Source organism: Nothobranchius furzeri, chromosome 5 (genome assembly GCF_043380555.1).
Source record: "Nothobranchius furzeri strain GRZ-AD chromosome 5, NfurGRZ-RIMD1, whole genome shotgun sequence".
Taxonomy (NCBI): domain Eukaryota; kingdom Metazoa; phylum Chordata; class Actinopteri; order Cyprinodontiformes; family Nothobranchiidae; genus Nothobranchius; species Nothobranchius furzeri.
This window is the reverse complement of record NC_091745.1, coordinates 69406469-69422259: the sequence shown is the minus strand read 5'-3', so window position 1 is coordinate 69422259 and position 15791 is coordinate 69406469. Positions and strand designations below refer to the sequence as shown.

Genomic DNA, 15791 nt, shown 5'->3' with positions numbered 1-15791 from the left:
ATTTGAGTCAGGGTGATGAAATAAGAAAAAATACAGAAATCTACTTCCAAGAAAAATACTAAGTGTGGTGCCTACACACGGCTCTTTGAGCTCTGCGGCTCCGACGGAGGGTTAAAATGTGACTAAATGTGATTCAGGATGTTAGCCTCTGCATTTACTGGCAACTGATGCAACGCCTGCAGGCTACAGTAAACACAGGCAGGCCTTAGAAAGCAAACAAACGCACTAGCTAGGCATGATTTAAGAATTGTGCAAACATGGAAGTACAACAGAGGACTAATGACCCCGAGCATTGAATCAAGACTTTAAAACATGCTGCTGGTCATGTGCATCACTGACCTAAAAAAACAACCCCAACCCTAATCTTATCCCCTATCCTAAGAATGAACAATTCATGCTTTAATCTCACCAGTTCTTCAAATCTCAACCAAAACAAGACTCTAGAAAAAAAAAAGACCAAAAAGTCAACAAGTCTACAAATCCACCAGGTCCTCTAATATCCACCGCTAAAATGACCTTCAACTCAAGACATCTAGTCTACTTAAACTTGTTTGTACACAAACCGAGTTTATAAATCATGCAACAACAAAAATAAAAATACAGAACGTCTCATAAGAGATTTCAACACTATGACTAATTTGCAGTCAAAGAACATCTTCTGCACACTTTTAAGTTGCCAAACATGATAATGACATCAGTTTCATTATCATAAAGAGTTCAACAGAGAGCTCAGAAACAAGATAAATAGCGAGTAAAACAGATTTATATTTTACAAACAGATGAAAACGTAAAATGTGTCATCATTTCAGTTATTATATGTCACAGAAACATCCTCCTCAGGGGATGTGGCTGACGAGATGATCCTTTCGGCAACATCATAAATGATGATGAATTTGAAGAATAAAATACAAATTGCAGGTTGAACTGAAACACACAAGAGTGCAGAAAGTGTTTTGTTGTGGTGGCAATGACAAATTTAGCATCCTGGATTAACTGAATGGGTTGCAAAAAGCTGTGAGGTCGTGGATTCAACTCCCCATGATTGTGGTGGACATTTGTATTTAATTAAATGTAGACATCACTTGCATGGTTAAAAGACACTATGCAACTTGTTCATATTTTAACCCCTATGGCCAGAATACCACACTTGCAACATCAGAGTGGTGGGCTGCCTCCTGCAGGACTTAGTAAAGAAACATGCTGGCACTGGAGTCTGCTTCCAACTTGTTTCTTGCATGTTTTAGATCATGAACACAGCTGCTTTGTTTGATTTAGTGATTTAACGCTCCTGAAACTAATGAAGGCTGAGGAGACATTCCAGCTGTTAGACTAAGGCCCTGTCCACACGTAGCCGGGGATCTGCCAAAACGTAGAAAAATATCTACGTTTTGGCAGATCCCCAGACGAAGGACGAGGTTAAGAACGGGGGAAGTACTGCCGCCTACAGGTCTGGCATGTCCTTAACAACGTATTTATCCGGGTACGTGTGGACAGAGTTTGTTTTTAAACGAGGTGGTGTGGATGCAAGTTTTTGGAGGGGCGGATATCCATTTTTTTTTTAACCCGGCTACGTGTGGACTAGGCCTAAGTTGTTAAAAAGCTGAACACGAGGAGATAAGTTTCACTTTTGGTTTTACCGAACAGACACTAGAGGTGCTAAAAGAAAGCCAAAACTGTGTTTTTATTCTACAGAATGTTTGCAATAAGCTAAATTTAGGTATACATCTATGAAAAATTAGAATGTTTAGAGACTTTTTTTCAACCATAAAATGCTGACCACGAACACTTTATGTTCCTGCAGAATCATTTTGAGAAGATGCTCAATATGCATTTTCATTCACATGTAAAACAGCTTTTAACTTTTTGTACACAACTGAAATAAACGAACACACCAAAATGACGTCTGTAGTCCCACGTCTAGGTGCATTCTGCAACTACCTTCAGAAACCTTGCAGATATCAGGTGTGCATTTACGATTACAGGTTCTTCTTGGGGATACCTTTCCAAAATCTTGTGCCACAAAGAAAATATAGAAAGCATTCCTCTTAATTACAAAGAATGTTAGCTAGCAAAACAAACACACACACACACACACACACACACGTCTTCAGTCACTTCCTTCCTTTTGCTCTTTCCATTCCACCAAATCACCTTCTTCCTGCAGAGCTCGCCCGAGGAGGGGAACCTGGTTTTCTACTGTTTAAGCAGCCTTTATCGCCCAATAAAAATAAGCTTTTCTGCTTTGCTCAGATGCTTTCATCTGATTTCCTGACCTCACCATTATCCTGCAAAACACACATTTCCTGGATGTAGAGGATTGCACTCTAAGGGGTCAAACTGCTCAAGACTCAAAGCCTAACTGTTCAGACCTTTTTCTAACCCAGCCTGCACGAGCAAGGCATTATTAGCTTAAGTGTACAGCAGGAGAGAGACAGAAGTAAAGATTTTTTCACCAGCATACCACATCACCATGTGATCAGTCATGTGTGGGAGCAGCTGCGATGACTAAATAACAGAATGAAAGGTGCACACTCAAGTCAGCGCAGATTTCTGTCTGGAAAAGGCAGAGCAAAGGAATCAAATTTCTCTTTGAGGAAAGACCTCAGAGAAGATCTCATCTCCCAGAAACCCTTAATGTGACGTAAAACTGCATCCTAAAAGATTGGATAGCAAACTCAGCTCTACACTGGACACGCAAATTGTTTAGTTATGACTATTTTGTGTTTGCTAAAGCTATAAGAAAGTAAGTAAACTTTATTTGTATAACACCTTTCACAGGATAAGAACCGTAAAGTACTTTGCAGTAAAATAAAACCAGAAGTACATGAAACACTCACCTAAAAACAGAAAAATAAGGGATGAAAACATCTAATCATACAGTCCAGATGTAATTAAAAGCCTGACTAAATAAATGAGTCTTCAGCTGCTGTTTAAAAAAATAAATAGAATCGACAATGTAAAGAAGAAAGAAGAAGAAGATATCATTTCTATAGCGCCTCTCAGGATAAAAACCATGAGGCGCTTCACAAAAACAAAAAATGTAAAAATATTAAAAAAGCATTTAGAAAATGTTTAAAAATATATTTAAAATGAGCAAAAATAGGCTATTGTGATTAAAAAAAAATTAAAGAGAGAGAGTGACTAGGAAAGAGGGAAATCAGTGGATCCTGAGGAAGGTGGAATAGGTGGGGAGAGCAGAATAAAGAGAGAGTGGTGAAGAAGGTCATACAAAAGCCAGCTTGAACAAGTGAGTCTTCAGCTGCTTTTTAAAGGAGACCACTGAGTCCACTGATCTCAGACTCAGGGGGAGAGAGTTCCAGAGTCTGGGGGCCACAGCAGCAAATGATCTGTCACCTTTGGTCTTTAGCCTGGTGCTGCACAACCAGTAGGCTTTGATCACTGGACCTCAGGGACCTGCTGGGGGTGTAGGGACTAAGAAGGTCACCAATGTAAGATGGTGCTTGTCCATGTAAGGCCCTATAGACCAGAACCAGGATCTTGAAATGAACCCTGACGTTGACTGGCAGCCAGTGAAGCTAAAGATGGAGGCAACTCCCAACAGGATTCATACATTTCTGTAGATCTGAAATACTTAAAGGGTCTCAGACATTTACCTTATTAAAATCTTAATATTCAGTTTCCTGGATTCGTTGGGTTGCTTTCTACTTTCTGATCTCAGGTGCTGCAAAACGAGTCAAACTCATTATGGCTTTTGATGAGAAAGGACTCATTCCATCTAAGCGCACCTCTCTTCACTGATTACCCCATTTCTCTTTCTGTGACCAAAAAGAGAAAAGGCCAAAACTATTGTGGACCGATGGAGTGGGGCACGTAGAAAAAACAAGCACTGCTGCAAAAACTCCTGATGCTATAGCAGTCTCTGTGCTGAACATTTTCACCTTTTAGACCAAACGTCATTTACTAACGCTTCAACATCGCCACATGACTGCAAAGTGGTCTAAGCAATCCCCAGAGCCACCTCAAACGTAACCTCAAATATGTCTATAGAAGACAAACGAACCGCATCGAAAAAGTATGATTCGGAATATTGTGCAAATGCAAATGACACCACACCCTTTGCACCACCACAGCACTTCAGTCATGCAGTGCACATCTCTACAACTAGTGATGAGGAGCAACTGAGGCCCTGTCCACATGTAGCCGGGGATCTGCCAAAACGTAGATATTTTTCTACGTTTTGGCCTGTCATCCACACGAAAACAGAGTTTTTTCACACGAAAACTGATCTTTTTAAAAACTCCGGCCAAAGTGAAGATCTGCGTTTTCTCCGTTTTGGGTGTCTGCGTGTGGACGGACAAAACCGGAGTTTTAAGGTCCGCAACGTCACTTTCCGCGACAAAAAAATGCTGACATCACGTGTGCGACCTGTGTTTACACTAGCCGACAGCATGGATGCCCTCAGAGCTGCGCTCGCTTCATCAATTGTCCAAGCGCTTTTTGCTTGTTTGTTGTTGCAAGCGGAATTACTGCTCCTTGCGGAAGACCACAGACGAAGGACGAGGTTAAGAACGGGGGAAGTACTGCCGCCTACAGGTCTGGCATGTCCTTAACAACGTATTTATCCGGGTACGTGTGGACAGAGTTTGTTTTTAAAACGCAGTGGTGTGGATGCAAGTTTTTGGAGGGGCGGATATTCGTTTTCAAAAAAACCCCGGCTACGTGTGGACTAGGCCTAAGAGATCTGCAGAAGCTGCATTAGTTCTGTCTGATGACAGTTAAAACAGAAGAGTTTCTTATTGTGTTTATTGTGTCTAAATCTAAAACCTGATTTATACATTTCAGTCAGCTCAGTTGCAGAGTTGTGAACATGCACTGACGTAGACCAGGGCTTTTAAATTCCAGGCCTCGGGGGCAGTATCCTGCAAGTTTTGGTTTTAACCTGCTTCAACACACCTGATTTCAGTCAGCAGGTGATTAATAGGCATCTGCAGAGCCTGATGAGCTGCTGCACAGATAATTTAACAACTGAATGTATGTGTTGGACTTGCAGAAACCAGTAAAATGTGCTGGACACCGGCCGTCGAGGCCTGGAATTAAATAGCTCTGATGAAGACATTTTCCTTTCAGACATCACTGTTTTCTGGGGAGATTTGAAAAGCAATTCCCTGCCAAGCCAACAGAGGGCGCAGCGTTGATCTTGGGAGTCTCTGGTCCACCATAGAATACATAATATTAGGGCTGCATGATACTAGGAAAGCATGCAATATGCGATAACAGTGATGATTAATAATGCGATGACAATATTACTTGTGATAAAGAAAAACTTAACTCAGGAACAAAAATGATCAAAAACAAAGAAATTAAAAAAAAATTATCCAAAAAATCATAAAAATGAGAACAGCAAAAGATGAGAGGAAAGGGGAAAAGAAACAAAAAGAAAAGGCAATCGGTGGATCCTGAGAAAAGCAGAGCAGAAAAAGCAGAACAAAGCTAACTCAGGTGTTTGCTAACAATCAAAATCAAGTGCAGTCCGCCTCGGGGGCGGGCCTCTAACCTATGAGAACCCACCCAATTGGCCAAATGGGTGAAGAGCTCTATTTGATTTGTTAAAAAAACATCATTTGATTGACAGAACGCATTATGTGTAACAAACATTTGAGCTGACCATTCATTGCGATGTTTATCTGTTCTTTGCGATATGCATAGTTTGCATGCTGATATCACGATAACGATAGATATATTGTGCAGCTCTACATAAATGGGAAATGGCCTGTATTTGATATAGCGCCTTCTAGAGTCCTGGAACCCCCCAAGGTGCTTTACAACACAACCAGTCATTCACCCATTCACACGCTGGTGGGGATGAGCTACGATGTAGCCACAGCTGCCCAGCGACGCACTGACAGAGGCGAGGCTGCCGAGCACTGGCAGCCACCGGTCCCTCCGACCACCACCAGAAGGCAACATGGGTTAAGTGTCTCGCCCAAGGACACAACGACAGTGACAGACTGAGCGGGGCTCGAACCTGCAACCTTCCGATTATGGGGCGAGCACTTAACTCCTGTGCCACCGTCGCCCTACATAATATCATGTTTATTTTGTGTTAATGTATTTCAGAGACTTTTAACACGGACAAATGCGTTCTGTCATGTTCCTCCACCTCTTCAGTCGTCCTCTCCAAACCCACGTTTCCTGTCATTTCCATCCACGAACAGAGTTTGCCGCGTGTCTTTGTACTCCTTCAGTGACGAGTGTTTTAACATTCATATCATGAGACCTTTTCAATAAGACCTTCTACCCTCTGTGCCGTGTCTGCTGCTAAATATCTTTGGTACTCTTTATATTTTTATGAAGGGGAAATGGGGTTGTTGTTGTTGACGAATTTAAAGGAAGCGGTATTCCGACCAATGAGAGGGTTGCGGCCTTTGTGACTTTCTATGGTTCAAAAATTGGGCATGTCTCCATCACCCTCTGTGGGCCTTGTGTCAACCTCGACTCCTCATGGCGTTGCGTGTCTCCGTACCCACGCAGATGGAGAAGTATAAATCAGGCTTTGCTGTTTTGCAGATCACTAGATTTACTTCAGCTTAACACTGTAAATTTCTATATTTTCAAAGATATGATCACACCGCAGAAAGGAAACAAATCAACATCAACGCAAGTCATTATTTCCCTGTGTGGCAGAGAAAGTCTGCAACAAAGCAAAGCAACGCTGAGTAATTGACGATATCTGCCTCTGCTGTGGTTGACTCGCACAATACTACAATATCCAGAGGGGGTGCCAGGCGGCTCACACCCCACATAAACAGACCAAACTCAACGATAGGCTTACAGTCTAAACACCAGCCTCTGACATTTGCAAAGCATCCACAGCGGAGAGGAAAAGCACAAATGTCTCAGCTCTGTGGGAACCGTGGGGGAGAAGGAACCCTTTTTTAAAGATTGTGTTCATCTTGCTCGACAGGAGGCCGTTCTCCTGGCTCAGACGGAAGCTTGTTGGGCATACCTGACTTAGAGGAAAGGAAGCAGCAGCGGGAATGAGGGGCGGAGGGGGTTCACGACGTTTCAAGCTGCTGGCTAGGTGCCGGCTTAACGGCAGCATTTCATTCAGACAGTCACGCTGCTCTCCGGCCGTTGCTTCTCTAAGGGGATTTCGAGCACAGCTACAAGATCACCTATTTAAGAAGAGCTGTGTTAAGTTTGTGTGAGGTTGTGTGAAGTGGTGGCTCAGTTAAAGGCAAAAAAAAATTCTCCTAATTGCACTTCCAAACACGTAGTATGACTACTACAAATCACTTCAAGTGCAATTTAGAGCACATGTAAGAAAAAAATGACCTAACTTAGGCTTTTTTGGCAGTCCTTTAAATATGGTCCTCTGTATGTTTCAGCCACATCTGTTGGTCAGTTTTTTTAGGTGAAATTTTGGCTCCACACATATGATCTTGACACGTTTTTTTCAAGGGAATTCAACATGAGGTAGGAGGTTTTTTTTTTTATTTAAATCCCCACTGAAGAAACCAGTTATATAAAAAAATTCCAAAAATATTTATTTGGAGCAATGCCCCCCAGCTGTTGACTTCCCTGGAAGCGGTATTAAGCAGAGAAGTTGCATAAAACGTGTCAGTGAGGTGAACCAGGTCAACACAAATGCAGTTTAACCTATTTTATAGAATAAACAGTTTCTCCTAAAACATCTGTTGGGAAAATTCTACAAGATCAGGCTCAATGTTGCAGACTGCATGCAAACACCACCTACACACACCCACCCACACACCCACACACACACACGACTAATGTTGTTGGTCAAAACATTGATGCAGGTGGATTCAAAGAGAGTCATTTAAACCTAAACTCCTCTAGTGTTGAGCTGTCATGGGTCATAGGTAGAAGTTCATTTCCACAATCAAAACTTCTGCATAATTTTACCTGCAGCATGTGTGTTTCAGCACAAAATCATTAGCTTGGCAAGCCATCCAATATATGTGAATGTATAGCCTGGCCACGACCCATAGACAGAGCTCAGATGTGGGGCAGGATCTATGTTTGTCTTTCAAATGGCCTCCACATGTTAATGGACGACGAACGTGACGTACTCACTGCTACGGATGTCAGTCAATGGGTTAGTCCACCATACGCTGTCAAAGAAGACGCAAATACATCCTTTTTCTAAATATAGGACTAAAGTACAGTCGTGCCTCAGTAGAACGCAGTTCACCCTTCGCAGCTTCGCTATTTCGTGGATTGTTTTTCGTCAATAAATAAAAGACAATAGACATTAACGAAAATCCAATCAGAAAATGAAAAAGATAGGCGAACGGAAAAAAGAACCGAACAGCAATTGGGAGAGGTGGGACTAGATGAGAAAAGAACCAATCAGAGTCCCGGTCCAGCTATGTTGGAACAAGCTGCCGATAATAGTTGAACAATTTATGTCTGAAACGAGAAAATGTCCACGGCTGGGGAGAATATCATTAGAGGTGACCATCTGAAAATTCACAGTGGTAGCAGTGAGCAGGGGCAGGAGGAGAGGGGAATGTTGGACCCGAACCGAACAGAACCGAACGCACGGAGAGGCGCATCTGGTTGCTTTATTGTTTTTGTGGTGCTGCTGTGGCCGTAATATAATCAGCGTTAGCTGTGTTTTTGTGAGGAAAAACATTCAGGCAGCTCAGAAAAGGAAACACTGATATTAGTTAAGAGAAAACTAATAAATACACCTGAAAACAATTCTGACCTTTAGTGGAATTTTTAAATGTTTTTTTACAGCACATTGACAGTATTTAAACAAGTCTGTCTGAGAAAGGTGTATAAAGTGTGTACTGAGGGATTTTACAGCCTTAAAACCTCTATAATAATTGTAAAAAATAAAGCTGGCTACTTCGAGGATATCCAGCTAGGTGACTCTTATCGCTACATTTGTTAATAAGACTCAGAATCCTGTAAAATACATTTTTGGGTAAAAAACATGAAACATTGATGTGTTTTCTACACAAATAAAACAAGCCCAAGCATTTTCCACATTGTTGGAGAGTTGCTAATGCTAACAGTTAGCTTCTAATATAAAAAGACACGCTCTGCCCACTCCTGACTGCAAAATCAACACAGCCTTTTGCAGTCACAAGCCACGGAGGGCGGAGCCATGAATACTAATATTCCCTGTGGTGTAGAACAGACTGGCTTTTTCTGAATCACTTGTTTTCTGTCTACTTCCTGTTGCTAATGCAAGAAATTGGGTTTGAAGACATTTTTCACAGCATGTGAAATTCAAACAGATTGATCATATTTCAAAAAGAAACAAAAAGAACAAGTATTACATATTTTCTCACTGAACAAGACCTTACAAGAAACAACGTGTTGGTTTTGTGGTGTTACTGTTTTGTCGTGAGGCTTTTAAAGGCACACTAGGCAGTTTTGGTTTGCTTTTAGCGGCCTGTGGCGTCCGTTTAATAGAACCAAATGCAAAACTTATCTCCTCTGTGCGTTCATGTTTTTAACGCCTTTATCAAACAGCTGAAATGTCTCCTCAGCCTTCATTAGTGTCTACAGGAGTGATTTGTTGCTAATTTAAACAAATCAGCTGTGTCCATGATCTAAAACATGCAGGAAATGTGCTGGAAGCAGACTTCAGCGCCAGACATGTCAGCTCAGCTCTTTCAAAGTCCAACAGGAGGCGGCCCGCCACTCTGCAGTTGCAAGTGGGACATTCTGGCCACAAAGGGCGGTGTGGGTCTGAATGACGTTTCATTAACCTTGTGAAGGGTCATTTTAGCACATATTGGCTCAGGGAAATTATTTAAGAATATAAGGAAATTAAGATAAAACCTAGGGGACATGTTTCTGTAGCTGTAGAGACCTTTTAATCCGAGGGTTATTTTAGTTTTAATCCTGTCTCTTGCACATTTAATCTAAAAATATAAGGTTAGAAAAATATTAGAAATTCTTATTTACTCACAGTGATAGGCCAGCATTACAAGCCTTTATAAGCAGAAACCATTCACTACGGTATAATTTTAGAACAGCTTTAGCAACAATCAAAAACCGAAACTGCACGTTTGTCCCCAACTTCTCAATCAAGGGAGGAGACAGAAAGGGAAAGAGAGATTAAAAGAGGACAAAAAAAGCTGGGAAGCCTTCTATTACTCCTTTGACAGGGACTCGGTTACAAGAAGGTGCAGTAAGTCTGTCCTCTTGCTGCGGAGCTCAGCTGTCAGCTCCATCTCCTCCTCTGTGTAACCGTCTCCTCCCTTTTCAAATGCATCATATGTTAGAGCCCACATTATACAGCACTTTCCAATTTCCGCAAGCAAATACCCTTATTTGACTGCCCCGGCGTATCTCTGTGAAACATTCAGTGGACGAAGGAGTGAGCAAATCTCAGACTTCACAGATGCAGCCTTTAGATGCACACGTCTCTTTTGATGCATGCCATGTCGTGAGGACCAACAGAGGAGGGAGATATGGAGTCCGTGAATGGGCCCCAGCCCTCCAAGCCACGGAGCATCCTCCTTGCTCCACTTTTCGTCTCATGTGTTTCCTCTCTCTCTGCATTTCATATTTTACTTCTGCACTCCAAGTTTTAGCCTACAGGATGGCAGAAGAGCATGCATGCCAGGAAGAACACCCTCCTGTTGCTCTGGGCATGCATTTTTTGTGGTGCGATTCCTGCTATCCAACTTCTTATGCCAGAGTTGGTGAGGCAGCAAAGCAGCCATGTACTCAGAGGAGGGGGGGGGGGGGGGGATGCATTACAGCATAACAAATAGGAGACTGGGTGAAGATTACTCCCGTTTTTATCCTGCTGGGGAGGAGAATGACTTCAGCAGGAAGTTGCTGGAATAGGTACGCAGCACCTTGGCAACTTTGGGAGTACTGGCTGGCATCCTTAGGGCTGCCTTTTAACATTTGTAATGTGTGATCAGGCAGTCATTGTCCCTTGTTTCACCCTGTCTTGGCAGTGGATGTGCACACAGAGGGAGAAGGTGGGGAGTCTGCTTTCTTGTTGTTGGCAGCTTAGAAAAACGATGCCCATTCACAGTTTCAGAATTGAAGCACTCACTGGGCTTGAGCGGACCCCTTTTTCTGGGCTTGTGAAGGGGGGTGCCCACTTTCTGCATTCCGTTACAGTCAAAACAAGGATTGTAGGGCTGTTCAGGCTGCAGACAACAATATGAGCTGGAATACTGGCAAGAAAACCTCTAATTCTATGCACAGTAAACACCAATGTTACAATAGAAGTTCATTTTTGTTCCCCGGGAAAGAGATTGAACTTTTTTATCATCTAGGGCTGAACGTGGACCCTTAATATGTATTCTCTAGAAGTTCCTGAAAGGTACAAATAAAATCTGATTATTCTAAATGGAATATTGTGTATTGGTGAAATTCTGGCGATACGATACGTATCACGATACAGGGGAGACGATGCGATATATTGTGATGCATTCAGCCAAACTATATTAGCTTGTTTGTTTTTAGAATTAAATTATTGTAAGAAAATTCAATAAACAGTCCAGACTGATGTTTAACATGTTTAACTCATTAACTGACATTGGCGACTATGGATGCCATTTGTATTTTTTTTTTACTGTGTGGGCGTCGGAGCGAGCACCCGCACCGTGACAAAAAACATCCCAGCTCTCAAGTCGATCTTCATCTGCGTACGTCATGTGACCAGGAAGCATAAAATCCATGTGTTAGGAGATCGTTTTGGTAAAAAAAAACTGAGGCATGAACCGGAAAAGCTTCTGCCGATCACAATTCGACAACGGATTATGAAAGAACGGATAACGCTCGAAACGCGCTGATTCTTCCTGATGTAAGAGGTGAGTCTACTCTGTTTTGGTAGTTTTGACATTGACATCATCGTTCTGTGACTCTTAAAAAAACAGTGAAAACACTGAAAAATGCTGGCAGCGAAGGGCTTTTCTGATCAGGAAACGGCCAGCAGTGAATGAGTTAACATTAGGTATCTGAACCATAATAGAGAGATTTACATTTCAGTTATGGAAACAAAACCAGTTGCACACTGCTGCCAACTAGCGGTCAGTGCTTGAATTGCACCAAAATATAGGAGAACACACAAATGTAAATTATTCCAGAAATTCGAGACACAGCTTTTGAATATCAATGTAATATTGCAGGAAAAAATATTAGAATATATTGCCATATAGATATTTTCTTACATCCCTACTAAATGGTAACTTAAGACTATCAAGAGACAACTGGTATACAAGGGATAAGTAAACATTTGTATACTCTGGTAACCTCAAAAATACATTTGAATAAACAAAATTGTGAGGACCAACTACCTGAGATCTGGATCAGAAGTTTAAAAGTTACAATCTCCGTCAGGGTGAACTTAGCCCTGAACGAGCAAAAGAAACACCTGAACAATGACCAGCTGGGTCACATATAGCCTTGATTAAAGTGTCAGGTGCTGGAGAACCAGGAGATTCTGATTAGAAATTATTGACCTGGGAAAAAACAACGTGCACAGCTCAGAAATCCCAGTAAAACCTGTTATTGTACCTTTTCAGGGGTCTTTTTGTAAACTGGTTACCTGGGAAGAGGTGCACCACTTCTTTCTAGGGATGCACCGATACGATACTGGTATCGGTATCGGCACCGATACCAGTATCGGTATTGGTAAAAGTGAACCGATACCAGGAACCGATACCGATGCAGTTGCTTGAAAATGGCTTCACTGTAACTTGTCATTTCTGTTCACCTAATATTTTAGTTTTGTGATGATTTCTATTCATTTGTTTTACGTTTTATCTACCTCACAGTATTTTCCTGTTGAAAGCAGAGAAGAAAATAAAATCTGTATTCCAAATCACTGCATTTTTTGTGTGGTAGAAGTATCAGTATTGGTAATCGGTGTCAGCGAGTACTCAGATCCAAGTATCGGTATCGTATCGGTTTGGAAAAAAGTGGTATCATTGCATCCCTACTTCTTTCACAAGACTTTTTACCACTAACTATATTTTTTAGTGATTCAGTCTTAAAACTTTTGCTACTCCTTGGTTTGACATCAGTAAACCTGACTGCATCACACAGTGGCTGGCACTGTGAATACACGCCTCTGAGAATAAACGAGGTTTGTTGCACAACATGCTCAAGAGGGTATATACTGAGTGTGTGAGTGTGTGTGTGCGTGTGTGTGTGTGTGTGTGGAGGGGGGTACATAAAACCACACTAAACACACTCTAGAATTATGCACTGAAAGTATGCAAAGTAAGTGTGTCTGATTGTGTACACTACACTGATCTTCAGCTGATTAGGTGAGGGGAAAAACACTTCCAAAGATGACAGCAACTGCAGATAAGTAACACTGACATCTCCTTGATAGAACAACAAACAGAGAGAATATGAGTGTGTGGAGCTCAGATTGCGAGGGCAAAACAACCCCTTGTCCTCTGACGCCTCAGTCGCCATGTAGCACATCACCTCGAAGGCATGTGAGCAGCAAGAGAGGGTGACACCAGGCTCCGAGGAGAGAGCGACAACAGGACTTATCCCTGTCACATGCCAAGGCTGAAACCCATCTGTATGCACTTGCCAGCGACTGACCCCCTGCTGCACTCTTTCCACCCGACTCGTCTTGAGTGGGTACAGATGTGTGATCCACAGACGATCGCACTCTGCAGCCCTTATTGGTGCCACAGGGCTCAACAAAGGCTAGCACACAGCTTGGAGAGCTCCTGGCCAGAGAGGGACTGCGCACAGTTGCATCACTTGCAGGCGATTGTGTGGAGAAGAGAGGCGGTGATGCTGCAGGGGCAGGATCGAGTTAACGGAACACAAAAACGGGTGATAGACTGAGCTTGTAAGCCATTGGATAAGGGCTGTAGATACCAATATCAGTGCTTTGTTTATAAAATGGTTGATGTTAATCAAATACAGCACTTTGGTCACTTTGTGTGTTTAAAGTGCTTTTTGAAGATTGATTGATTGATTGATTGATTGATTGATTGATTGATTGATTGATTGATTGATGATTGATTGATTGATTGATTGAGTGATTGATTGATTGATTGATTGATTGATTGATTGATTGATTGATTGATTGATTGATTGATTGATTGATTGGTTGATTTAAGGGTTACATATAAAATCTTCCTCTGGAAGAATGCGATGGGACTGATCTAACCATGACTGGTTGGGATTTACTTGTTTACAGCCGTTTTATCTGCTCTGTGTGTTTGTTGACATTTTTAATGCATCTATTAAAAACAATAGAAAAACAGCCCTAGGCTGTGTTGGCAGATGTCTAGCATTTCAGAGGGAGTGTGTGCATCCCCACGTGCATGCTTTCTGAGCCCCCAACCCTGCAGACACACTCATGAGGAATATTGGAGTTGCAGGAGGACCTCACACTCACCTCTTTAACTTTCTCCCGGCGCTCGTTGGTCTGAGGGTCTGCCGGTCTGCCGCCGTCTGTCCCCAGCGTAGCTTTGAGGAGACACTTCTGGAACTTCTTGAAACTGAAAGCATCCGAGCTGGCACCGTGATGGTCAGCGGAGGTGGCTTTCTCCGAGGCGGACTCCGGCTTGGATCTGGACAGAGCCATGTCCTCCTGCGCTTTCCCCCCAGCCTCTGCCTCCTCGTGAGACACGGAGGGTTTGCGGCTGAGACTCTTCTGCTTGCTGTCCCCTTTGGCCGGGGTCATGCCCCGCAGATGCTCCTGCTCCTTGCCGGGTCTCTTCGGGTGCTCCCTGACATCGTTGTCTGACCCGACGGTGACAGCCTGGACCTCGGTCTTGGACAGAAAAATGCGCTTTAGTCGGACGGAGTCGGGCAGAAAAAAGAGGGCTCCAAAGCACAGCGTGACCAAACCCGAGAGGAAAAGTAGAAAGACGAATTTCTGGGACAGGCGGAGACCCATGCCCGATGCCGAGACACCGGGCAACTTTCGGAAAACCATTGAAAGTTTTCTGGAGACTTGCAGCAACCACACAGTGTTTCTCTCCGCTCCTCTGGGCTCGTGTCTGCTCTGCTGCCTTTGAGGTTCGTGTTGAGAAAAAAAACGGAACGTGCTGGACTCAAAACACTCCCCCGTGACACTTCCAGAGCAAACAGCCAGCCGCCGCCGTCCGGGTCTCCCTATCGACCTGGATTTGCATACGCGACCGTTGGGCCTCCCTGCATGTGGAGGATTTTAATGTTAGGAGCACACACGCCTACAGGAGCGCCTCCTAAGATCCGATGAAATAAATGAGCACAAAGCAAACGCCTGGTTAAGTAATAATAAATGAACAAACGCGCTTCTAAGCAGCGGGTCTGTGGAGAAAGTTGCGGCTGAGCGCGTTAATCCATGCCGCTGGGCTCGTCAGAAACGCACTGCCCTGCGGTGAGAGGCGACCACGGCATCTTCTCCTCGTCTCCGTCTGAACAGAGCCACGCTGCTGCATCACAGCATCCCAGGAAAACACTGACGAGCACGCGAGCTAGGCGCTGTTTGCTCCGATCAGCTGCTGGATGGGAAAAACGCGTGAATATTCATGTCTCATGTCTGTCAACTGCGCTCCTCAGCCTCTGGTCCCCCCCACCCCCACCCCCCTCTCCCTCCCTCTCTCTCTCGTCAACACGCCGGGCGAAACAAATCGCTGGCGGACGTGAAAGAAGGCGGGTTTTGTCCCGTGCGAAGTTATCCTAAGCCCCCGATCCAAATCCGTGAAAGAAGCAAATCCAACATCCAGTCCGCCGGCGTGCAACAAAAGAGCCGCCGCCTGCCGAGCTCTGAGCTCGCTGTGGTGCGCACCGTCGCCGTGCCGTGCGCGTCCTCTTGCGCAGGAAAAGAAAAAACTAGAAAAAAAGGGAAAGAAAGCGAG

At 43.5% G+C, this 15791-nt stretch overlaps 1 protein-coding gene across 2 annotated transcripts in view; it reads right to left on the bottom strand.

Annotated features, from left to right (window-relative positions):
* Positions 1–15525, bottom strand: part of LOC107379332 (mannosyl-oligosaccharide 1,2-alpha-mannosidase IA) — a 316181-nt gene extending 300656 nt beyond the window's left edge. Inside the window, exon 1 of one of the 2 annotated variants that reach the window (XM_054740992.2) lies at positions 14342–15525. In XM_054740992.2, coding sequence (XP_054596967.2) covers positions 14342–14884 — 543 coding nt within the window. In that variant the 5' untranslated portion in view covers positions 14885–15525. The remainder of the gene's footprint in view (positions 1–14341) is intronic. The other variant, XM_015950044.3, reaches the window with a different exon arrangement.
* Between the last annotated feature and the right edge of the window lie 266 nt (positions 15526–15791).